We start from the raw sequence: 25892 nt of genomic DNA on the forward strand, positions 1-25892 counted from the left end.
TAGGAAGTCGCCCAAGTATCCAAGAATGAGTAATTTCCCCGTTTTTCCTCATTAACGTAGCCGCAGCTTTAAGTCCGTAAGTATAACTTATAAGAATACCTAATGAGCTGTTTACCGCTTAATGCGTTCATAACAGAGATTTATAATACTTGTATAGCGTATATTAGATAATTAGGAAAATGCGAAAAACGTATATAACTCATTGTTTTTTATGCCGGTCATTTACTAATATTATTATTTAGTAAATTACCGCGTAAAACGATTAGGTACGAATATGCAAATAAGTAGCTAATTTTCATAAAAATATTTCTAAACTCCGTTTATGTTTACATTTTGAACCATCCCATACATTAAACTAGATTCACAATACGTACACAAGCTTAGGTACTATTGATACATCGTATTTACCAAACATCTTGCACCAGTTTCCTCTACTAACCAATACGCCATAACTCAGCCTACAAAATGGCCTCCAAGATACTCTGAAATCTTCATGCAAATGCTAGCAGTCAATAAAATAGAATTCAGTACGTGAGCCTGAATACAAAACAACCAATAGATAGCTGATGTTTCAGTAAATAAAAAGGTTCCTATCAACGCTACCACTGTTTATTGAAAACCCTTGCGAAAAGTATTTAAATTGAAACTGAAATAAATAAAGGAAACGGGTAAATAACACGGTTGTTTGAAAATTCTAAAAATAATTTGTGATGGGTTGGTTGGGTTAAGAGTTTTTAAATGAATTGTTCTCTCTGTAAGCCTGTTTGTTTATTTATAAGGTACTGTTTTTTATGAAAGCCTTGATCGTTTCGTTAAAACCCTCAAGCAAGATGATTACTATTCATAGGTTCCTGAACCCTGTGTTCAATTGGTCAAAATCGAAAACAAAGTTACGCTTAGTTTATCAAAAAAACTTACAGCATATTTTCTGGTACCTTTGTGTAAGCTTAGCAGCGCTCAGGGGCCCGATTCTCCTAAGTTAATAATGTCAAAATCGAATAGAAATCGAATCGCAATATGATCGCAATAGCAGTTTTAACCATATCGGGCATTCTGCTACTAATAAAAGACCAATCGTATTCGATTGACATTTGATTGGTGTGCGATTGGTCTGCTATTTTGGTAATACGGTAGTTTGCTGTACAATCATTTTGCAATCGTAAATCATTTGCAGACAAAATTATTCATTATTGAATGACAGAAAAGGATAAAAACGTTTATTTCAAAGAAAAAATAGCGGAATGCCACATACGCTTCAATCGTAATCGAGTCGGGATCGGATATCAGTCGAATCGAGTCGAACGTGAATCGTATGTCGCTTAAGTAAAATTAGGAGAATTGGGACCCAGTAGTGCCTGAAACGCCGAATCATAGAAAGATAATTTGTGCTTGTTTAAGCACACACAAGTGTGGTTCACCGCTTTCGTGAGATAAGACATCTATGTCCCTACGTCTATCGTACCTAAACTTGATCCTCCTCCTTGAATTTGTAACTCCAAATAACCTTATGCATTCATGCTTCTGACCTATCTCAAACATATCTTCACTTCTAAACTAATCAATAAACCCTGAATATAACACTATTCACTAGCTAGTACATTTAGAGCAGGACTCGGCAATAAATTGTAAGACGTGAGTGCTATCTCGCGCTGGGCAAGCTATAAAGTCCTCTCCAGTCACCACTTGCAACTTATAGCTCATGGTTAGGGCTGTCACTGGTTGATAGAAGCCTTGACATAAGTCTATTATTTTGTACAGCTCTTCAGTTTTTGCTAAAACTTTTTCTAGTCTTGTAGAGTAAGAACTTGGAGTAAATAATGAGAAGAAATGGTTATTTTTTGTGATTCTACTTCTTTGCGTTTATTTGTGAGGCTGTCAATCAAGCGATGCGTAGAAATTTTTCAGATCTGTATAGTCTACTCACTTTACGGTGTCGTACTCTATCATACGTGTTTACTAGAGTAATCAGGAGAAGTGGGAGCTGGATTGAAAAACTTTTTACACGTCATTTTATAATGACTCGATTCTTCCATTCGGTCCTTGAAAAGTAGAACCAAATTGACGCAAACGTCTTTCATAAAGTCGAGTAATTTAATTTTATTTGAACAACATCTGTGTTAGCTATATACATAGTTTACTTCAGTATTACTACGGTTGTATTAAGCAGCCCTGCATTTCCAGTTCACGGTCAGACCCTGACCTATGTCAATACTAGCACTATTTATATTGAAGTCTTTCCAGGTTTGTTTCATTTTCTAGGTGTATCCTTGATGGATTTAATGAGGCCTTACTCTATTTGATGCAGGTTTCAATGAGTACCTATAACTTATGCTTGGTATGCTGCACCACCGACCCTCACTTCTCGGGGCGCGTTTTGTTATTTGCTTTTAATATTTATTTAATTGCGATTGAATTACTGATGTATGACACGTCTCTCTTTCTTAGTTATTCACTTATTAACCCGTGGACAATGGTGTGGGTAAATATGTTCACCTATTTATATTGTAAAACTTATAGTTTATAACATGTAACTGCTTTTTGTCCCCAATAAATAAAATAAAATAATTGAATAGAGATTAAATAATTGCCTCTTTAGTATTTTTCAATAAATGGTGAAAATTCATAACACCAACATTTAAATATTTTCAAATCGGACAGGCCGTCCTTGACATTAGCACATTCACCCAAACAGCCTTTTCCGGTTCATATTATCGGCTACAGATTATTGTCTATATTTCGTAAGGGCCCAAATACGTAACACACATTGTATTCTATCTACATATTAATAATGACGCACATACACGTGCCCATTCTATCTGTCGTCACGTTGTTGTGACGTCATAGGCACGGACCCTTTTAGAATACTACTACGTATATATGTAGATTCTTGTATATTTAGACCCTTGCGCCCTGCACGTGGAGGTATTTCTGGATCACTTTTGAATAGGGACCTAAAATATATTTGGATTGTTCACAATTTTCAACTTCAAGTAAAGGTTTTTCTCTACGCGTTTAATTTTGAATAGATAATTTTATCTACTAGCGATAGAATTATGGAACTGATCAGTTAACGTATTAGAGCAAGATAGATGTTTTCTTTAACGACGTCAAGAATCATCAAATGATCATCAAATCCCGCTGTGGGTTAGCAGCGGTGAGGGAGTGTCAGACTCTTACTGACTAAAAACCGCCGTGTTCCGTCGTAGGCCTTTTATGTACCAGGGCCGCGGTAACTCTTTCGAACAATCCCGCAGCCCAGCAAGATAGATCTTAGATCTCATCTATAAAGTACCTTAGAGGATTCTATCAAAAGAAAATGCCTTCAGGAAAAAGAAGCTAACATCAAATTACGTATTGTATAACAAGGAAACGACTGAAACCTATCCCTATAGTTACATCTCTTAGAAAATACATAAAAAATATTTCCTTTTTGTATATTATTTATGTATAACACGTGTAATACCGCGTCATTACCCCCAGTGACGTCACAGTGGCCGCCATGATGGATACGGGTCACTATGGAAGCTACAGATTTATAGCTCAACTGATGTAATCTATTGTATCGAAGATAAGAAGTTGTTATAGGGAATTGGGCTTTTGAAGATTGGTGGTATGTCATCAGGCTTTTTGTTGTCTCACTGCAGGGTACATGCCTCTTATCACGGTAGTTAAAGTAGCCAGCTTCTCACAATCGCGTGACCGTATCGACTGCAGTTCAGACTAGCACCAATGTAACTTTTCTAAGCTCATATGTAATTTTCAAGTAGGTATATCTTGGATACCAATGATTGAGTAAAGATGAAGGAAAACAACATGAGGAAACATCGAGGAAAGTCTGAAATTGTCAATGCGCCTCGAGCAAGCGTGATGATTAATGCTCATTTCTTCTGTTTTTGAGAAGAGGCCTTTGCAGAGGGACATTAAAAAGGCTGATGATGATGACGAACATCCCCAAGAAGACTTTTTTGATTGTAATTAAAAACAAAAGACACAATTTTTTATGTTTCTAACATGATTATCTTTTTCTTTCCAGAAGCACTAAAGCTGTACGGAGACAGGCTATCGGAATGGGAGAGGAACGAGGTGAGGAAGTACCCGGAGATCTGGTTCCTGGGACTGGAAGCTAACAAGGTGCAAGCCAGGGCTAACCTGCCCAACAACTGCGGATTTGATGATGAAAACGGTAGCTATAATAAGGTAAGAAAGATGTAGTATATGTAGACAAAGAAGAGTTAATTTTTAGAAGAACGTTTTAGGGATGAAAGTTTTGCTGTCCCCAAATAGATACTTGTGTTTCAGTATTAGTAATATTATTATAGCCCAGCCCATGTTGTGCAACAAACTCCCCAGTATCTCTGTTATCGGTAAATAGATGTACCAATTTTATGAAACGTACATGAACAAGATTAAATATTCGATTAAATATTTATTAAACAAGCATCCTGAGTTTGCTTATACGCTTATTAAAACCCAAAGCCTTTTATACAAATAATTACAAAAATGTATAAAATACGGATTTGTTATAACCAAGAATTTATTCAAATGGAATTTTAAATAGGATACCGAAATGGGAATTGAGAGAGCCGATATTATTCCAAATTAATTGTACGAAAGTCGAGCATTGAATTATAATCAAAGGATTTCTGCTTTTGCGCACAAAAAATGTTGACCCTGACCTGTTTTGTAACCTTTTGGGACCTGAACTGAAAATATTAAATTCTTTTTCAATATTTAAACATTGAGCGAACGTAATATGAAGCCTTTTATCGTCGCTGATGGTACTCAGGTTTAATATTGCACACTACGCACTAGAATCTAAAGGGGATTAACTTAAAAATCGAGTTGAGTCATGCTTTACATCAAATTCCTTAGACGAATGCCCATCGACCATCAAAACAGATTCAAAAAATATCTTCTAGTTGCATACAAAAAGCATTGTTTTATACAGAACACTTCTACAACGCACAGGGGCGAAGGAAGCAGTTTTTCGTCTTGTTAAATGTTTTTTTTGAGTTAACCCTCTTTAGATCTAGGATTCTAGGTGTGCGATATAAAGCTTTCCTATTCTTGGATATACTTATTTTACTATTATATTATCATTAAAAAAAATTTAAAATCTGTATGCCATTATTTAAGAGCACACTAATGGATAGCGTAATGGGCTTTTAGTCTATTTATGTCAAAAATCTATAATTAGTTTATTATGCATAAGTTGATTCACGAAACTGCGTGAATCTACTTTTGCCAAAACATCAATTTACCTTTAGAAACAATGTACCCAAATGAGATAATATATAGAGGTACCTATGCCCTTCAATTTAACTCCCTCTTAATTTGTATTATAAAGAGGAAAACATTTTTATTTCTTTGTTTGTATCCTGAAAGTTCGAAAACTACTAAACGGACTTGAAATATACTTTCCCCGCTGGGAAGCTACACTATCTCCGGACTACAGGCTACAATTTATCCTGGTACAGCTAGTGGTTTCCACGGGACGCAAGTGAAATTAAACCCTGCAATTTTGCTGAGAATACACATACATAATTAATTTACATAATATGTTACCTTTAAGGAAACTGCCAATTAAATGCCCATATTGATGAGGTAGACTGTAGTTTCTATTTACTTTCCAATTCTAATTTAGGATTGAAGTCCGAACGGGGCGGGAGGTCACCATTGTAGTGCCATTCATTCTTGTTTTGGGCTATTAGCTGTCTATCTTGAGATATGGAGGCTTTAATTATTATTGTTAAGGCTACTACACATGTATGCAAAGCTTGCAAAATGTTGCCAGTTGTAACGTGTTAAATATTTAAGCCAATAGGCCGTGGATGCCTGAGAAAATAATCTTTATAAGAGCAGCTCCGTAAACTGCAAATTTTTGGTAGGCTGATGATTGATCGAGCTAATAAGTCATGCAGTAGATATAGAGATATTCCAACAATCAGGTATCCGGCAGGTATTAGAGCGACAAAAAATATACTAATGACTGGATTCACGGGCATTCCTGGCATATAAGATCAACTAATAGCCGACAGTTTAGTCTTTAGTGTGCGGGGGCTCAAAACCCTCTAGCTAATCAAAAATTTCATCCTCTTCTTTCCAGCAAATCCACGACCACATAGCCTACAGATACGAGATCCTCGAAGTGATAGGCAAGGGATCCTTCGGCCAGGTGATCAGGGCCCACGACCACCGCAACGGCACGCAAGTCGCCATCAAGATCATCAGGAACAAGAAGCGGTTCCACCATCAGGCCCTGGTGGAAGTCAGGGTGTTGGACCATCTGCGGCTGAAGGATAAGGACCAAGCGCACAATGTGATACATATGCTGGATTATTTCTACTTTAGAAATCATTTGTGTATCAGTTTTGAGCTTATGAGGTGAGCTTTTATTATAGATTTTCTTTAAGCTTTAAAACTAATCTATTTTACGTTTACGAAAGTTTCATAGATTTCATGTTAGCATCTAGAAATACCTTAAGATCTAAAAAAATATTTTTGTCTTATTAGTGTATCACTATTTTTGTCGTTTATCACTACTGCAAAAGATGCCTCATGCATCAACCAAGCTTTAGATATCTTACTTATTCCTTAAAAAGTTAAAAGGGATACAATTATTGCTAAGATGACATATACACTAATGTACGGAAAACTGAAGATACATTTACACATGTACAAGCAATTTTATACCAAAAATTAATTTACATTTCCAGTATCAACCTATACGAGCTGATCAAGAAGAACAACTACCAGGGCTTCAGTCTGAGCCTCATCAGGAGGTTCGCGAGCTCCCTCCTACGGTGTCTCAGGCTGCTGGAAGCGGAGAGCATCATACACTGTGACCTCAAACCTGTAAGTTCCGCCTTCCAACCTTCAAGAAATAAATTCTACTCCTCAAATTTTCGGCAATTCATTCGGCGACTCGTCTTTGTGTCGCGCTTGTGTGATATTCGATTTCTATCAGGCGTTTCGTCTCCTTGTTTGCCTCTTATTATCTCTAGCTGAAGAGTTGGTTTGTTTGCTTGAACTACTGGACTTTCTTGACTGGAAAATTCTGTCAGTGTTTGATAGCTCATTTATCCTGAGAAACTATAGGCTGCTTCCGCTGCTTTTTATCTGGGTGCGCGAAGTAGTGCCCAGGGTGTGCGTGAGTGAAACTGCTGGCAGAAGCCACATAAAAACCTTTTTTTTGAACTTTCGGGAACAGAAATCATTTCGCTCACTTAACCTTTGAATCGTGAGGTCATGCATGCCGCCTTATCCTGAATGGTTGGGCTCAAAATTCGTGATTTGGGTTTTGACCCTTTTTGCAGTTCAGTCAGGCTTTTTGTTTGATCAAATGTACGCTTAAATTTTAACATTTTTAAGTACTCTAAAACCTTGGTTTATCAACAAATTCAAACTACAAGAATAATATAACATACAAGTTATGTGCTCGTGAATAAATTAGCTTTCTTTCTTCATATGTATTTATGTTACTTTTCACCCATACCTACTTATATATTCTGGTTATCTTCCAGGAAAATATCCTCCTCAAGGCGCGAGGCAGTTCCTCCATCAAGGTGATAGACTTCGGCAGCTCGTGCTACACGCATGCGCGGGTCTACACCTACATCCAGTCGAGGTTCTACAGGAGCCCTGAGGTCATACTGGGGCTGCAGTACGGGACCCCTATTGATATGTGGAGTATGGGTGAGTTTCTGGACTTTTAGTTGAAAAATTTACTTTTGCTGTAGACTTTAGGTCTTGTCGTCATTTTTGCGATGTTTTGTATAGTAATGCAACACCCCAAAATGGCATGACATACACGACGTATGTGTCTGGAATAAATTGCAATTTTTACTTCATTATTACAATTGCAGCTTTCATGCATTTAGCTTCCGTGTGGTAAGGCCACAAAATGTTCCACTGTTTACAATTTGTCGGTCCGTTTCAAGCGCTTTCAGCGCTTCATGTGTTAAGTATTCAGATTTATCAAATCTACTTTCCTAAAGTGATGATATTTTAAGCATCCACTTATGGTGGAATCTAGCCATAACCTAGTTATTGAAGACAACTCATCCACTCTTTATTCCAAAATATACAAGTAAGTACTCGACAATACTATCGTAACAGCTAAATTGACATGTAATTCAAATGTCAAGAAGATCTCCACCATAAAATTGACATTGTTATCATAATTTGACAAGAAAAAGAAAAACTTGTCGTGTTAAATACTTCATGTCAAAAATAATTGCTATACGCAAGACCAATTAAAGCTTGGTGGTCTAAAAAGAGTTATGTAATATTTAAATAAGCGTTTTCCATAAATACTCTTTCGGTGAAGTACCGAGGAATTGGGCCGAAGAGCAATGCCATATATAAAGAGAATTACATAACAATTGAGAATTTGGAATGGATGTTAAACAAACAAGCAAAGTTAGGTAAACTATAAAAATGTTAAAGCGTGTAATCTTCATATCACTTCTCTGTCTAATGTACTAAAATAGAGTGAAATGGACGGGCTCAATGATGCGACTGAGATACGTTTTACTACTGATGATAATCCGAATGATATAACTAAAGGCGTCTTACACACGACATCGAAAAAAGTCGTGACATAAAAAACTATGTAAACTAAGTCTTCTTAGAAACTATAATATATTTTGAAGTTGAAAGTAACGTTATTGATATTAAACGATAAGGAAATAACAATAAATACTAAGAGAAAGTAACATTTAGAACCTAAGAGTCTTGAAACGCTCCAATATTGTACAGGTAATCGATACTGCAACACTACTTGACCTTAAAATAATCGTAATCATAAATACTTAAACGAAACACGATAGCAAAATCAAATCACAGGTTTCTAGTGGCACGACGAATAGTCGCAAGTAGATATTCCAACATTGCAGCAAGGTTTGCAATTTTAGGTAAGACAAGTAGAATGTATCTATCATAAGAATAAAATTAATCTTTTAAGGGGACGACCTGATATAGCAAGCAATGTAACAGTTTCTAAAACACCCATATCATAATGCAAAAAAACTATGTGTAAGTAGATATCACGAGTAATGAAGCTCTCAAAAAAAAAACTGTAATCAGTTTAGAAGCTATGGAGATTTATTACCCCCTAAAAATTAAAAATCTTCCAAAAATATTACAATAAAATCTCAAAAGATACAACAGAATAATCGCACACCATGCAAAAGGCCTTAGCTATAGAAAGTGAGGGAGAAAGGTGACCTCTCGATTCGCACAGCACTTATCGAAGCTAAAGAATGCAGCCTTTACGCAACTTATGACGAATGTTACCGACAACGGAGCAAGGAAAGATAAGCGGAGATGCTATAATGCAGATAGGTCAGGATCCAAATTATCAGTCACGAGGGAACTAAAGAGGCTTTCGGGTTCTTTGAGACATCTGTCAACGATTTTAGGCATAACAAAAAATGGTCCGGTCAAAGAAAGGCGTTAAAGGGCAAAAACAGTAACGTTCCTCATCCCCTGCACACCCGCATTTTGGCGCGTTACTTTCTTAGGTTATTTACCGTTATGGCACCTCCGCTAGTAATTTTGTTCTCCATGTTACCGGCCGGTCGCTTCTCGTTTACTACTCGTTTTAAAGACTCATCTTGATGTATCAAACAGGTTGTATTATGTGCGTGAATGCTTGAAGACTTTCATTTGTTTTTTTTTTTTCAAGTCATTCATAAAATTGAGTTACTGAATACTTACTATGTATTCATATTTTAGTGACACATACGAATGAAGATTCAAGTTTAGCAGTTGTATGTATTTAAGTTAAAAGAAAATAAATAGGGCATTGTAGCCATTGGACTACTGGTTTTAAACTATTGTTACAAAACTATTCGTTATTACGACTGTTTTACTTTTCTATGGCCATGAATTAATTATGAAGACACAAGATCTGGTGCTATTTATACCAATTTTAGAACCTTCTAAAATTCAATATTACTAAATGTTTCTTACATGATATTTTACGTTGCCCCCAGGATGCATCCTAGCGGAACTCCACACGGGCTACCCGCTGTTCCCGGGGGAGAATGAATCAGAACAGCTAGCCTGCATCATGGAGCTGCTAGGACCACCTCCTCCAGACCTGCTGCTCCATGCCACCAGGAAGAGACTGTTTTTCGGTAAGTTTTCGGAATGGCAACATTTTTTTGAGGGCTTCTAAGAGACAACAATATTTGGCCTACCTAGAAAAAACCATTTAATAAGCAGTCTAATATAAACTTGTACAGTATGCACAAATTCCTAATTATTATAATAAGCTGAAAATACAATATTTCATCAATATGACTTTGAGACAATATTTTGAAACTGCAAACTATACTGAAGATAATTTAATTAAAATTTTGTGCCCCAATTAATCTAGTTCAGGCATATCAAATCAATTTATCAGTAACCAACACGTAGAAAAACAAAGTATTTTAATATTTCATATTGGAGTTTTTTCCTGGTCCACTAAGGTCCTAGACATACTTTTTTTTATGAATACATTTTAAAGCAGCAAACCAGCATATATGCTAAGTTGATCAGACCACCGATTTATAGGCACTAAGTAAGAGCAATATTTCCTAAAATATCTCATTCTATTTTCCTAAATCCTGATGGCTCAGTTAGTTTACAATCAAATCCAGAACAGCAAGTATATCGACCTACATTTTTTAAGTAAGAACTAATATGTAATTTGTCTTGCAGACTCAAAAGGCGCGCCGCGCAGCATCACCAACTCGAAGGGGCGCAAGCGGAGGCCCGGCACGCGGACCCTGACCACTATAGTGCGCTCAGACGACCCCGCCTTCCTGCACTTCCTACATAGATGTCTCGAGTAAGTATTACAGCTTCATATAAAGAAGAATGCCAGAATATACTTCCTTAGGAACGTCATAAGGAAGAACTTTCATCTAGTAGGTGACAATGAAAGAAATTAGGGATGGTAAGCTTTGCTTTCATAGGTGCTATGAAAACTTATATTTACCTGGTGTCGTGTTCAGAAGGGGAGAGAATGAATATTTCTTTTGCTAGTGAACTTAGACTAAATCATATTATGGGTATATTTATGATATAAACAATTAACCTCTTGTCGATTTCCACACCATAGAAATGTGGTACACTCATCTGTGCTGTATGTAACATCTTCAAAATTTCGTATCACTTTCGGCATAAATAATTAACATGGCAATAAAAGTACCATCCTTCGCAACATTGCAACCACCACGTTATATCACCCTTGCAACATCTTCAAATAATTATAATTACAACTAATAAAATGTTGTAAATACCGACCGTTGCACGCCATCAATTATCCGCATAAAAACCATGCCACCAGTCTAAGTGCAGACTTCCTAAGTATGATTGATTCGAGTTAGAAGCAAGTTGAGGAACACGGTAATAGTAGATAGGTAATATTTGTTGAGGAATTTGTATGAACAGATCTTTCTTATCCTATTTATAAATATGGTTTAATATAAATATGATTTCAAACACAATAGATACCTATAAATCTGAAAATAGCAATTAAAACCTATGTTATAATTATAGGTAGTAGGTAAAAAAAAATTCGCAAAAAAAACGCACATCTATCTTCCGGTTATAATAATAATAATCAGTAAAAAATCAAGCTACCTATATACTCAAACCTAACAACGATACAAATCAGTTTCACGGCCTACCCAAAAACTCTCGTCTGTCATTACGTATTAAAATTTGACTTGGCGTTAAATAATTTCCCACACCAAGCCAAGATCGCACGTCATATTAGTTGTGGCTATGGGAAAGCATTGATGAGACTCTTGCGCAATCGTGCGCATGCCATTCAACGCCCTCTCAATGGGAAGCATCTGCCACGACCGTCTTAGATTGTTTGGTAAAAAGTAGCTCTTTATTCTTTTCCATTTCATCTTTAGGTTTATTATTTAAAGTCTCAAATACTTTGATAGCTGCTGTTATTCATTCTTTCATTTTGAACAGAACATTTATTTCTAGATTGTCAAAGTTTAAAACTGAACCTCTTTAATGTCTAAAACTTCCTAATGTTGCTTCTTGTTAGTGAACATTGCAGTCTTGTTCATTAACTTAATCATCAGTCACATCCAAGTCATTAATCCATCTAACCGCGACGATTAAGTAATGTCCAAAAAGCAAATTACATATATACCGCCAAAAACACAACGTCGATTGTAATTCCAACCTCTGACACCATCAGTGCTTAAATTCCTAGCGAGCTATGCATTAATAGCATGTCATTATTAAATTCCTCAAATACATATATTATAGCATCTTTTGTATGTGCTTTATCATAGTGTGTAAATAAATATCCAAGTTACGGTAATCCATGCAGAATATTAGCTCTGGCAATGAATCTGTTTCCTGAGGCATCAGTTTCATACGCGGTTTCTAATTTATATAACAAGACATAATCTATGTTTATAGAAAGTATTGAAAACTCGTTTCTTTTAGTTTGTAGCTGGTTTTATCAGTTAGTTTTAGACTTTGATCTGATGCATAATTTCTTTCCTAATATCACTAGCTTTCACTAGCAGTTTCACCCGCATCCCGTGGGAACTACTCCATGCATCCGAAAAAAAACAAACTTCTAGTCTTCCTCGTTAAACTGGGCTACCTAACATTTCAATTGTTTTCAAATGAGTCCAGTATTTCTTAAGATTATGGTAATCAGACAAACATACTCTTCAGCCTTATAAGATTAGTGTAGATATTAAGATGTATTATTTACATTTCCTCAGTAATTTTCCTCTTCCTTTCGTTTGCTATCATGCTTATAATTTTCTGAAGAAAATTCTGTATTAAAGTGATGCGAAATTATCTTTCTTTCACACCCTGATTATATCTCATATCTATAACGCATATAATTGTGTGCATTGTGCAAAGAAAAAGCAAGTGTTGCCATATAAATGTGATTAACTGATGCGTTAAACCCTTTGTGATAAGTACAAAGAAAGCGAGGAAACAGTTTTTTGTTGTTTGTATGTTTTCATTATCTAATACTGATCGTACAGTAGTTTATAGTGCAGCAATAAAACTAAAACAACTGTGACTTCTTCCTATGTTTTTATAATTTTAAGCGAAAGTTAAAACGGGATTTACAGAATTTATTTTAGCTACCAACGGAATTTCTTCACTCATCTCGATAAAAAGTATTCTATGCCCTTTCTGAAAAGTGGCTTCCGTGCACTTTATTTCATTTGAATCAATTCAGTCGTTTTGGCATGAAAGCTTAACAAATGTAGAGATACATTTACAATATTGGCAAGGATGGTTGTCTGAATAAGAGTATCAACCTCAACGTCCATTCCTATGGATGCTGTAACTACCCAAGTATCAGCAAACTGCTCCAAATATCCATAGCAGATTTGTCAAGTCCATTGTGAAATTCGGAAGCCAATGCTCCGTAACATATTGACATAACATTCAACGTTCAACGCATTATGAGTATCTAACCATCTGTGAGCGCTTCCAAACACGACTAATTTACCCAAACGCATATGTAAATTTGTTCTCACATTTGCGTAACCAACTTAGTAATGCAGCTTAAGATGAAGAAACTGAACAGTAAAACAATAGGCATAAGGTAGAAAATGAAAGTGTTGATGAACATGATGAAGTTGGTAAATGTGACAGCAATAAAAACATGACTTTCTCTGCAAGTTCACACCTCTTTGCAGAAGCGTCAAATGCGAGACGGAAATAGGAAATGCTAAGACGAGGCATTGTGGTTCCTTTGAACGGATCTGCTGACGTTTTTAGAATAATAAGCTTTTTGACATGTTCCGTTTGTCCAAATGGTTAGGAAATGTTTTTTTTATTGACTTCACTTAAGTTTTTGTTGTTCGAGGAAACCTGGTCATTGCTATGGTTTTGTTGGAATGGTTTACTCAATGATACTTTAGCCTCGTAAGTGTCAATTTATGCATGTATGCAAGACTCGCAAAGTTGAGGAAAACAATCGGATCAAAAGAATTGATTATGTAAGCGAAAATTATGAAACGTCGATAGAATAGATTTTTTAAATTAAGTAAATCAGGTTTTCTTATCAGAAATATGTATACCTTTTTTTGAGGCTTTCACTGACTGCTGTGCTTCTGTTATTATTTAATTTGCTGCATTCTTCCAAAATTACATCACTTCACTTTCAGTTTCACAAAGATTTTTCTCTGCAAGGATGATAGCAGGTTTATCATCATTTTCTCATCTTGTTCACGTTGTTCGTAACTTTTGTAGCTGATAACGAGATGATCTGGCTCTTAGTTGTTTGACCTCACAGCATCATCGTCACTCCACGATGCAACGTTTATTTATCATTAAGATCTACCATCTTGAGTTTCTACAAACATGTTAATCTCAGTTTCAGTAATTATATTTAATGTTCTCATAACTTAATTAATGTTATGATTCATTTAAAATATTACATAAGTCTTAATTCCAAAGATATAATTGCTGCCTATATTAAACTGTGCCTATATTAAATTATTGGTGTTCATTACTTAAATATTTACATAACCATTCATAAATATATTAACCCATTTAAGTTATCTAAACAATAATTAAATTAGCCTTTTCCCGTCTCCCGTGGAAACTACTGCCCATGCTGGGATAAACTACAACCTATGTCACTTGGAAACAGTGTAGTTTTCCAACAGTGAACCAATTTGTCAAATCGATTCGGAAGTTTCAGAGCCTTTAGGATACAAACAATCAACAGATAGTGTAGATTTATTTGATATCAATAACAATTGTATCGAAAAAGTACCCAAACACTCAATGGAAGCAATAGTTATAATGACTTTAGCAGTATATCAAGAGCTAGCAATCGAACCAAGTCGCGATGTAACAGTTTCGCACAGGTGACCTTTTGCCCGTGAGAGCGGAGAAAGCCGTAGGGCCGACGAATGCCCAGTTACGTCGCCGTGGGTAACACCATGCGTTATGGAATAAATGCTAAAGCTTATGACCGGTTAGGAACAGAGGAAACGATTCGTTTTGTCTGGTACAGACGAAGTTAGTTTTGGCGTTTATTCCGTGAGGGTTACCTACGTCAAAAATCTACTATGTGTGAGCAAAACGAATTGTATCTTTTTATAGGAATTGGGGATTAGTAATGGTGAATGAAGGTATGGTTGAATAGTAAATAGTGATGGGAATGTAGAATGTAAGGGAAGCTACTTTTGGAATGGGCAACTAGAATCAACTTTATTTATATTTTTTGACGTTCATAAAATGATTTGACTTTTTTGACTTTAGATAAATTTCCAAAATTAAGAAACTGGATATCAAGAAATGTTGCTAAAGAAACAGACGGAATCGGATAAACAAAAGTCATAGTTAAAACTGGGTGAATTAGGATAGGACAATACTAAATAGGATTGTAAAGCTTCCAATAGCTCTTATGAAGATAGAACCAAGTTATTCAAATGAACTTAATATGACGTAAACACAGGTACCCAGCTGCATATGGTTAGACTGGCATCTGATCACGACAAAATTGGGAAAAGGCTAGGGAGATGAATTAAAAGGAAATAATACTGATTTACGTTAAATTCATATTTTGATTGATTCTAGCTCATTTCATTAATCCACTTGTGATTGATGATTTAAAATTATTATACACAGAACAGAAAATTACCATAATTAGCCTCACGAGTTCAAGACCATATTGTCGATCATACAAACCGGCTTGTTCGAAATCCGTGTAATGTAGGCGAGGGTGAAAGTGCATCTTCGTGTATGCACCGGCCTCACTTTCAACAGAGTGCAGATGCGATGCAACTGTGCATTATAAGTTGACCTCCATTGTATGGAGATGCCTCTGAAGGCCAAAGTCACAACTTGTGATCATATTGATTTGAGGAAATGTTAGGATATGCGGAGATAAATATTACGGAACAGTTAGGTACTCGATTGAAGTTCTTGATTCTTGATATATCATACTATCTAGGTTTGCAGTCAAAATACTTACTACTTTTATATATACTGGTACTCAGTTGCATCCGGTTAGACTGGAAGCAACAGAACAAAAGGATAAGCAGATGATGAGTAGCTAAGCTTAATGTACCGAAATGTTTATAAAAGTAAGGAATTTTTTTGTTAAAACAACTACTTAAGTTGGATATTTATTACATACGTCGTCTACTAAATTCCGAAAACTTCTACAGCAAATAAAAACGTTTTGCAGACTAATACCACAATAGTTCTATCCAATAATGCTACTTGTAACTCTCTACCCAACGTCACCACCTAAGATAAACTGGACACCACGCTCTCTGTAGACGGTTATCGATTTCGCACAGATTACAAATACGCAAGCAATGAGAACTGAAAGTGGAGCAACGAACTCTCAACGAGAATGTACTACAAATAATATATTATGTTGTTTGCATTGGAGGTCCCTTTCCCTCGCTGAAGGTACAACATTCCATTACTGATTCATATTTGAGGAGGACGGTGAAACTAAGAAACCCGCAGCTTAGTCATGTGATAGCAATCAGGATAGTGAGCAATTTTGGGTAACATTTCCTATGTAAATTTCAACATTGGAATCTACTAAACCGACGAGTCTTGCTATGTTACTTAACACTCAAAAGAGCTCTATTCGTGAATCATACGAATTTTACGCTGATAATCATCATCTATTCTAGGCTATATGCCAATTGTGATTTGTTTTCTACGCCACAATTTTTTTCTTCAATACTTCTATATCTGACGTCATTTCACAAGTAACATTCGTCCCAGCCTTATCGTCTTTCACACTCTTACGCATCAGTATATTATTGTACTCTTTCTTAAGTCTCCAATATTTGCTATCAGGCTCAATTTTAACCATACAGTATCTACAAAGTTAAACTCTCCATCAAACCTTCCTACGTCATCAGCTTCGCCATAAAAAAGTAAAAAGATTCACATAAACGGGCTCGTCACGTCGCTCTCGGGTCGGCGACAGATGATCGCCGTTACGTCACCGGCGCACGGTGGATCGAAAATCGGCTGTAGAAGACATAGGATCTCGATGTCTTAAATGTTATTTTTTTTGCTGGAAATGACTTCTGTTGATCATTACTGTTGTATAAAATGTCATATGAAGTAATTGTGTGCACAAATGGAAGAGCTATAATTTTTATAAGAAAAAAATGTATGGAGCCGACATGAAAAATGAGGATATCTCTGGAATCGCAAGGTTGGCCGTTATATCCTTGCACACTGTTATAGTACTATTTATTTGTGAATTTTTGACATACTTAATATTGCGGCATCAATTGCGATATTTTTTTAAAAAATCGTCATAATTAATAAATAAATAGTGTTTATGATATGAACATTTTAATGCTTAAATATGGCTATACCAAGTGTAGTTTACAATATTTTTACAATTTACAAGCTTTTATTTAACTTGCAATGTATTTATGTATCTATGTATGTATGTATGTATGTAACTATGTGTGTTCGGGTGGAATTTTACAACCCAATTTTACAACCCAATTTTAAGGCACTTGCCCTCAACCGATTGAGCTGAAATTTGCATACATGTTTAGTTTTGATGACAATGCATGTTAAGCTATGTGACGTCATCCTCAATCCAACGTGGATAAATATACAAGATGGCGGACTAGTTATTTTTAAGGTACTTATACGATATGGGTATCAAATGAAAGGGATTGATAAGTAAAACACATTTCACTTTACGAAATAAAAATTCAAGATGGCCGCCGCTACAAAATGGTCAATAACCTATTTTTTTCATTCCCGGGTCAAACTTCTACTGTAACTTTACTGTCAACTTATAATGACATTTCAAATTTAAAATATATGACACAATTTATACGTTTTAAAAGCTTGTCGCGAGATTTAAGTACTCGTAATTACTTTCTTAGTAAAATCGCGCCAAGCTTTTAAAACATATAAATTGTGTCAAATATGTTAAATAGCTTCTGCCAGCGGTTTCAACCGCATCCCGTGGGAACTACTTCCCGTACCGGGATAAAAAGTAGCCTATAGCCTTCCTCGATAAATGAGCTATCTAACACTGAAAGAAATTTTCAAATCAGACCAGTAGTCCCTGAGATTAGCGCGTTCAAATAAACAAACAAACTCTTCAGCTTTATAATATAAGTATAGATTTGTAATGTCGTTATAAGTTGACAGTAAAGTTACAGAAAAGTTTATTTTTTCTTTTTAGCTTATTTAAATAAAATATTGTTTTTAAAGATTTTTTTACCTCAATTTTCTACCTGTCAAGCTCTGTCATTGGATACCCATATGGATGGGATTGAAAAAATAGGTTATTCACCATTTTGTAGCGGCGGCCATCTTGGATTTTTATTTCGTAAAGTGCGATGTGTTCTACTTGTCAATCCCTTTCATTTGATACCCATATCGTATAAGTACCTTAAAAATAACTAGTCCGCCATCTTGTATATTTAGCCATGTTGGATTGAGGATGACGTCACATAGCTTAACATGCATTGTCATCAAAACTAAACATGTATGCAAAATTTCAGCTCAATCGGTAAGTGCCTTAAAATTGAGTTGTAAAATTCCACCCGAACACACATAGTTACATACATACAAACATACATACAGATATACATTGCAAGTTAAATAAAAGCTTGTAAATTGTAAAAATATTGTAAACTACACTTGGTATAGCCATATTTAAGCATTAAAATGTACATATCATAAACATAATTTATTTATTAATTTTGACGATTTTTTTTTAAATATCGCAACTGATGCCGCAATATTAAGTATGTCAAAAATTCACAAATAAATAGTACTATAACAGTGTGCAAGGATATAACGGCCAACCTTGCGATTCCAGAGATATCCTCATTTTTCATGTCGGCTCCATACATTTTTTTCTTATAAAAATTATAGCTCTTCCATTTGTGCACACAATTACTTCATATGACATTTTATACAACAGTAATGATCAACAGAAGTCATTTCCAGCAAAAAAAATAACATTTAAGACATCGAGATCCTATGTCTTCTACAGCCGATTTTCGATCCACCGTGCGGCGGTAACCTTTCACTGCGTGCTCGATGCGTATGCGCAGACCGACTTGCGGTTGTAAGGAATGTTGAGTAGGTACACGTAAATGTGGTGGATTTTTGTCAGTGGAGATTTGCAAAATGTCGTATAAATGACTTAAGGAAGGGGTTTTACTGTCTTTTTGATGTCTCACTATTGGATAGTGAAAAATCTGTTGATTTGAGGTTCACACGATCATATTTACAGATGCGGTGGAGGTTGGTTTCATAAACTGTCTTATAGAGACTTTATCAAAGCAAAAGTTAAGCAGTGTATTCATGCTTATTTCCCCTTAAAACAAGGAAATTATTTAGATAACATATTTATGAAGATAGGAGACACATAAAATCTAGTAAAGGATCCGGGTGGCTTCTACCAATATAATCAAAGTCCGGTAATTAGCAGGAAATAGGTACTTACAGGTCGTTAAACCTTTAAGTAATCAGACGTGCATGGTATATGTAAGTTGGGGTCTAATCTAATCATGTAACATCATGGTAATTAGAATCGGTTTCACTTGACTTTACGTTTTCTCTGTGACTCAAACGTTTTACGATTCTGAACCCATGTTGTGTCATCTGGTTGTCTATTCATTGCATTCAAGTGTATATCCATCCTTCTGGTTTTGACGTAGCTGGTTATTTGTGTATGTTTGAAGACTAAAACGGAGTTTTTGCAGGACCTGCAACTAATCGAAAGTCGAAATACCGTCCAGGCAACTATTTTGCGAAGAAATGTTTGCGTACAAAGCATGGCCATAATTTTTTCAAAAAATACCAAAAATGTTTTTTGGTATGGTCCGTGGTTCCGTTATTTTAAGAAATAAATGATTATTCTTAACTATTGTGTTATATTGTGTACGTATTAACAAAACATATTCCAGAGTCCAAGAGTCAAGTCTAAGAAATTAGGAAAATGTTTTGAACATGTCCGTACCTGATATACTTATTTCTGCAAAAACTACAAATAAATCCATAAAACGGGCCAACGACTTTATAATTGAACAAACAGAACAAAAGTGCGATTGTTACAAAAACGCCGCTGATCAAATTATATCGATCATTATTTATTACGTGTGCAAGAACCAAGGAGAACAAAATGACTAGCGGAGATGTTACAACGCAAAATCTCCTGAGAAAGTAGTGCGCAAAAATGCAGGCGTTTAGGGGATGAGGAACTTTACACGCTTTTTATGGAACCCGCCCATAATTTCGAAAATAAAATCACCAATCAATCAAGACCAATCTTTGACACATTGGTTTCGTTTTGAAGATGCCTCGTTATTTCTAGTAAATGATCGATCCTGCCGTACGTAAGTTGACCTACAAGAAGGTACCTGAACTACCTTCCCTACGGCATCTCCACTATCATTCCTTCTTCCGTGGCAAGAACCAAGAACGAGCATAATTGAAACCACCAGCAACCAACATTACATCATTGACGCGGCTATGCGTACCGGCGTTCTAACCAATCAACTCTTTGAGTCAAATTGATCGTTCTAGAGGAAAGAGTACAAAAAACTATGATTATCAATTTGACATGCTGATAACGTGAATAATAGTTGATGTACAAGTTATGTTACATAGAATTGCGTTTTGATATAAAATATTAATAAACTTAGAATATTGTGGATTTATTTAATCAAAATGAACTGGTCTTTTAATTGTTATAATATTATTATTTACTTTTAAAACGCTCTTTTCTATTTAGTGTGGGTTGCAACATTTACCTAAAATGGTAACGAAACCACAATCACAATGGGACTAATACGATTCATGTTAGTTCAACATATATTTAGCAATAGGTGTCAAATAGTCATAAAACGAATTGTAGCTGTACACTCTGTAATGAATCGTAAAATATCTAACAACTTAGGATCATGACCTGCAATAATTCGTCTCACTTGCGTATGCGCAAGTCAGCCTATTGGGCTACTAGGCCGTGTTAGTACGAAGTAGTCTCACGTTCGAATCCCAGGCTATTGACCCATTAGAAAGGGATCAAGAAATTGCTGCAACAGCATAATATTCATGGAGAACAAAATGATTAGTGGAGGTGCCATGACGGAAAATCGCCTAAGAAAGTAATAAATAAATAATAATAATAATAAACTAACAAAATGCGGGCCAGCAGGGGACGAGGAACGTTACCTTTTTGCGCGCCTTCTTTGTATCGTGACAAAGAAAACCCAAACGCCTTGTTAGTTCACTCGTAATTGACCGTTTTGGTTATGCACACCTTACGAATTTGACCTAGAAAAAGGCCCCTGACGTACCTGCATTATGGGATCTCCGCTCATTTTTCCTTACTCTGTGATATACTATATAACTCAATCGTTGAGCCGCTCTAAATGTCCTAAACTAAGAACTGGTTTCGGAGTTTTGAAATCGATTTTGAGAACTAAATTTGATCTAAGTGATAGTTGGTTTTCGTGTTGCGGAAGTGTTATAATCGTATTTAGTTCTTATTTTAGTTATAGTTATTTTATTTTTGCTGCTACATGCATTACAGATAGATAGTACTTATTCACATACTAACTTTATGCCGATACCAAAAATATGTGCCTATTTTTCTCTAATTTCTCTGGCATGGTATAAAAGATACAATATTATTTATTATACAGAAAAGTAAAACAAACCTGATCACTACAGACTTTTATATATACCTAGGCGTAGGATTACCAAACGATCGATCACCTATCAAAACTTCTTAACATAGCAAGCGATGATATGGTCAAAGGAGCCAAGATATTTCCTAATCAACATGACATAAGTGTAACCTGACACCATGTAAGGCTATACCAGGTTACCTAGACTAGGCTGATGCTATTAAAGTAGTCTGTATGACATAACGAGCTCCTCAGTGCGTGCCATCCTGATGTACGCATACCAATCCACATTCTTGAAAGATTACACGATACTTTTGAAATTAATCTGGGCTACACTGGGTTACATAAAGAAGTAGTTCTAAGAGTTATCTTTGGGAACACAATTTTTTGTGGTCAGAGTTCTCTCAAATACGCCTACTGGCTTCAAACAAGAAATAATTGTTATAAGAATTGTTTTCAGTATAGTATTCGGGGTACAACCTATCGTTTTAGACAAGAGTGTGTAATACTGCCAGACACAGCTAAACTAGATTTTGCTAGCGCCTTCATCCATGGCCTGAGGGAATTTCGTCCCTTGCCCGGATAAAAAATCCCTCTCCATCGTCGGTTCTGTTTGTCGCCTCAGTGTCAAAGTGTTTCATTCAGTAGGAAGAAATTAGATCAAAAAGGTATAAAGTCGACGTCTGTACCTACGACCAGGAGATGGTTCTCAACATCTCTTTCTTAGCAGTCGTGCTTACAACCAAAACCAAAGCTAAAACCCACAATTGATGATAGCTAAACGTCTGTTACTACAGCATTTACGTAATATAAATATTCCTAAGACATGCGATGGACTGATGAACTACAAAGTTGGTAGTAAGTATTCGCGGCGTGCGGTCACGCACTGTGTTGCGACATTACACTCGTAGATTTGTAGGAAGTTTGTAATGCATCTTATGATTAGAATGGATTATTGCTGCATGGCCCGTAGTTGAAACTGTTAATACAATTCAACAAAAAGTATTTGATCGGAATTCTTCCTCAGACGGATTTGAGAAAATCCTGACACTAGGACTTGTTAGGTGACTAAGCCTGCAGATCACTCGATAAAAAGAGGAGCTTTTTAGCGTCTTTATATTGGTAAAAAAATTTGAACTCTCTTAATTTAACTATTTTTCTTTGTACGTAACTCGGTACAGCAATTGGTTTTCCTTTATGGAAAATTGGTGATTTTGAATCCTGTGTTACAGCTCCCTTTTACTTCTCTCACTATGATTTGAATCACCCATCACCTAATAAGTTCTCGAGGTAGAATTCGAGTTTCGTTTTTAATTAGTGTTTATTTTTAAGCCCTATATTTAGACCTCTGCACCATATTTCTCAGTTTCGAATACTTTACAAAATATCGTAGGTACCAATAAGGTACTTTAGTTGAATTATTAATGGTCAGCCAGTCTGGGCCTGGCCGGCTCAGAAGTGACAGTTGTCGCCTTGATCCAAATATACTGAAGTACTTGACGCCTGTTGGCCAGGACATAGGACTAGAAAACAAACAGAAAGGACGACAATATATATTTTTAAAGATGTTGTTGCATATAATAATTAGAATGTTTAGCTAGAAAATGATGTATGTATGATGCTAATTTATAAGGACGCTGTACACTATTTTACAAAATTTTTGGACACCTACTGACTTGTAAATACCCCGTCCATGGCCTTCAATGACGGGACCACAAAAAAACCGTCTATAAAAATTCTCAATCGCGTCCTTTCTATATTTTCCATCTTTACGAAGGATACATAAAACCATATAAGGTGTTCACATATAATAACCACAGCTATTAACTCTGAGACTAAAATTAAACCAGCTGGCAGCTGTCGCTATACAAAAAACGAGCCTATTTGAAAATGTATTACATTTGCAACGGGACAGGTTTCCGCTCAAACCTGAAGAGTTTTGCAATAGGAAGTGTTCCGAGGTTTTTGCTAGAAGTGTAGACCATTGAGCAATACTTAAGGACCATTTATAGTCAAGATGCAACATTTTTCTTAGAATTTTCGCGGGTTGGTATTACGTGATTTTGTGTAATAGATATTAAAAGGTTTGCGCTAATTTGTGGACGTTTCGTGATGTAATGTGAAGGTGGCTTTACTTATTGAGTTTTCTTACTTAGGCACCTATTGCGAAATCTTTTTACTTATATGTTATACAGTATTTCGCTTCGATAGACAGATTTTCACATTGTAACAAAAAGAGGAAAGCAGACATCATATTTTCACTAATAGAGATTTTAAATGAAAGACGTGTTGCAAAAGTCCATCTCCTAATCATGACACTGCAAAATAAAAATGAATCTTGAAAACAAATTACATCGATAAATTTTTGAAATCGAAGTGCGCAATAAAATAGTGATGAGGACTTCTACCATCTAAGGTACTTGAAACTCAATTTTATCTCTGCGATTCTTTCCAGGTGGGACCCAAAACGGCGAATCACCCCAACGGAGGCCTCGCGCCACGAGTTCGTCACGGGCTGCGCGCTCGGCACAGCCCCTGCTGGGGTGCTCGCGCTACCCCGTCTCGCACCCCCTCGCCCCACAAGGGGGGCTCTCCTGCACTCGCAGTCGGCGGGCGACGTGGCTGCCATGCTGGGCCGCGCGTGACCTCGCGACTCCTGAGCGAGGGGGGGCTCCGCGTGCCTGCCTTAGTCGGCTGCTTTGTTTCCGTAGTTACAACGAGTAGGACTCCTGTGCGGCCTCGGTAGGTGAATAGGTCATTGTTTTTAGGGTTATGGTTGGCACATTTGTATTGTAATTATTTCTATTCATCTGAGTATGGTCTTCTAATGAAGTTAGAGGAGATTTTCTTATCAATGTTTACCCCAGTAAACCGTAAAGAAACGAGTAGTTCTCGAATTCAAGCGAATTGTAACAAGTGGACAATGAAACCTAATTTTTTTGGCAATTTAAAGTAAAGTGATATCAATGCTGTATAGATTACAATGTTGCTTAAACATGAAGTAAGTTCAAAAATATATCTCAAAACACAAATTAATTTCACAAAGAATGACCTGCCAGGCTTTTATTAGCTTCGTAAAATAGAATTTTGCAATATTATTTTGGAAACTGACACCCACAGAGCATAACAAGTGGTCATTTGACCTATCACCTGCAAATGCATTCATAAGACTTTTACAAAATGTTATTTCAGTGTAACCTTGACTCGTCAATGTGTAGTGTTATGTAAAGCATCGATTTGAATGAGTGTAATTCTTTCAGTCTTGCAGCATCATGTTCTTTTACAATTGTTTGATGTGGTTTCATTTAATTGATTGCATTTAAAACCGCATGTGGCGTAATTTTGCATCTATGATATTTTTGTAAATATTTTCGTCTGTAGAAATATGGAATTAGTAGTTTGAAGAAAATGACCATTGGTAATTGTTGTTAGCACTTTTGTTAAATTCGTTACCAATTTAAAGGTGCTTTTGCAAAATACTCAACGTTTAGGTACTAATGGCCATTTCTTAGAATGGGCTCGTGAATATACCTAGCAACACCAGTAAGATTCATTTTGACATGAATTATTACTGACCAATCATTTCTTGCCCCACATAGGTAACACTTCATCCACAACTTGACCGTCACTGATTTACCTTTCTTAGATCGCATCAATAGATGCACCTACTAGGCTACTTTGTAACTTCTGTTACGTAAACCCCATTACCTATTGAAACAGTAAGCGACCTACTGAGATGAGCCTAGCCTAATGGGTCATAAGGCCATAACATATAATTTTATGATCATTATGATGCTTCGAGTTACTAAAGAGATCTATTGCAATATGCCTACTTGAGTTTTTGGCAACGTTGTCTGTCTATGGGATTTTAAAACGGTGATTAGAGTTTGCTTTTGTAGGCAACTGTTTTTCAACTGGTTTATTATATTCAAATGAGTTATATCACCTGGCGATTGAAGAGTTATAATGACCGGCCCTATCGTTTCTATTTCAAACATGTTTATAGCATTTCTGTTCAGTTAAGTAGCTGTCATTCAACTGCGATATTAGTATTGTTAAAGTGCCAAAGATCATTGCAAAAGTTGACATTCTTCCGTAGGAAATAATTTCTTGTAAATTTTAATTATCATTTCATAGAACAATGCCTTCGAGGTCCACAAAGGGAGTATAAATAGCAAAATGTACGTTATATCTAATAAATATCATATCTTCGAATATCATTCTAAC

The 25892-nt window shown here is 36.0% G+C and overlaps 1 protein-coding gene across 1 annotated transcript in view; it reads left to right on the plus strand.

Moving 5' to 3' along the window:
- Window positions 1–24310, plus strand: part of LOC124646183 (dual specificity tyrosine-phosphorylation-regulated kinase 2-like) — a 68919-nt gene extending 44609 nt beyond the window's left edge. Inside the window, exons 3-9 of the mRNA XM_047186267.1 lie at window positions 4034–4197; window positions 6107–6384; window positions 6717–6855; window positions 7524–7695; window positions 9999–10142; window positions 10711–10840; window positions 24121–24310. Coding sequence (XP_047042223.1) covers window positions 4034–4197; window positions 6107–6384; window positions 6717–6855; window positions 7524–7695; window positions 9999–10142; window positions 10711–10840; window positions 24121–24310 — 1217 coding nt within the window. The remainder of the gene's footprint in view (window positions 1–4033; window positions 4198–6106; window positions 6385–6716; window positions 6856–7523; window positions 7696–9998; window positions 10143–10710; window positions 10841–24120) is intronic.
- Window positions 24311–25892: the final 1582 nt, after the last annotated feature.

The sequence above is a fragment of the Helicoverpa zea genome, chromosome 3 (assembly GCF_022581195.2).
Source record: "Helicoverpa zea isolate HzStark_Cry1AcR chromosome 3, ilHelZeax1.1, whole genome shotgun sequence".
Lineage (NCBI taxonomy): Eukaryota > Metazoa > Arthropoda > Insecta > Lepidoptera > Noctuidae > Helicoverpa > Helicoverpa zea.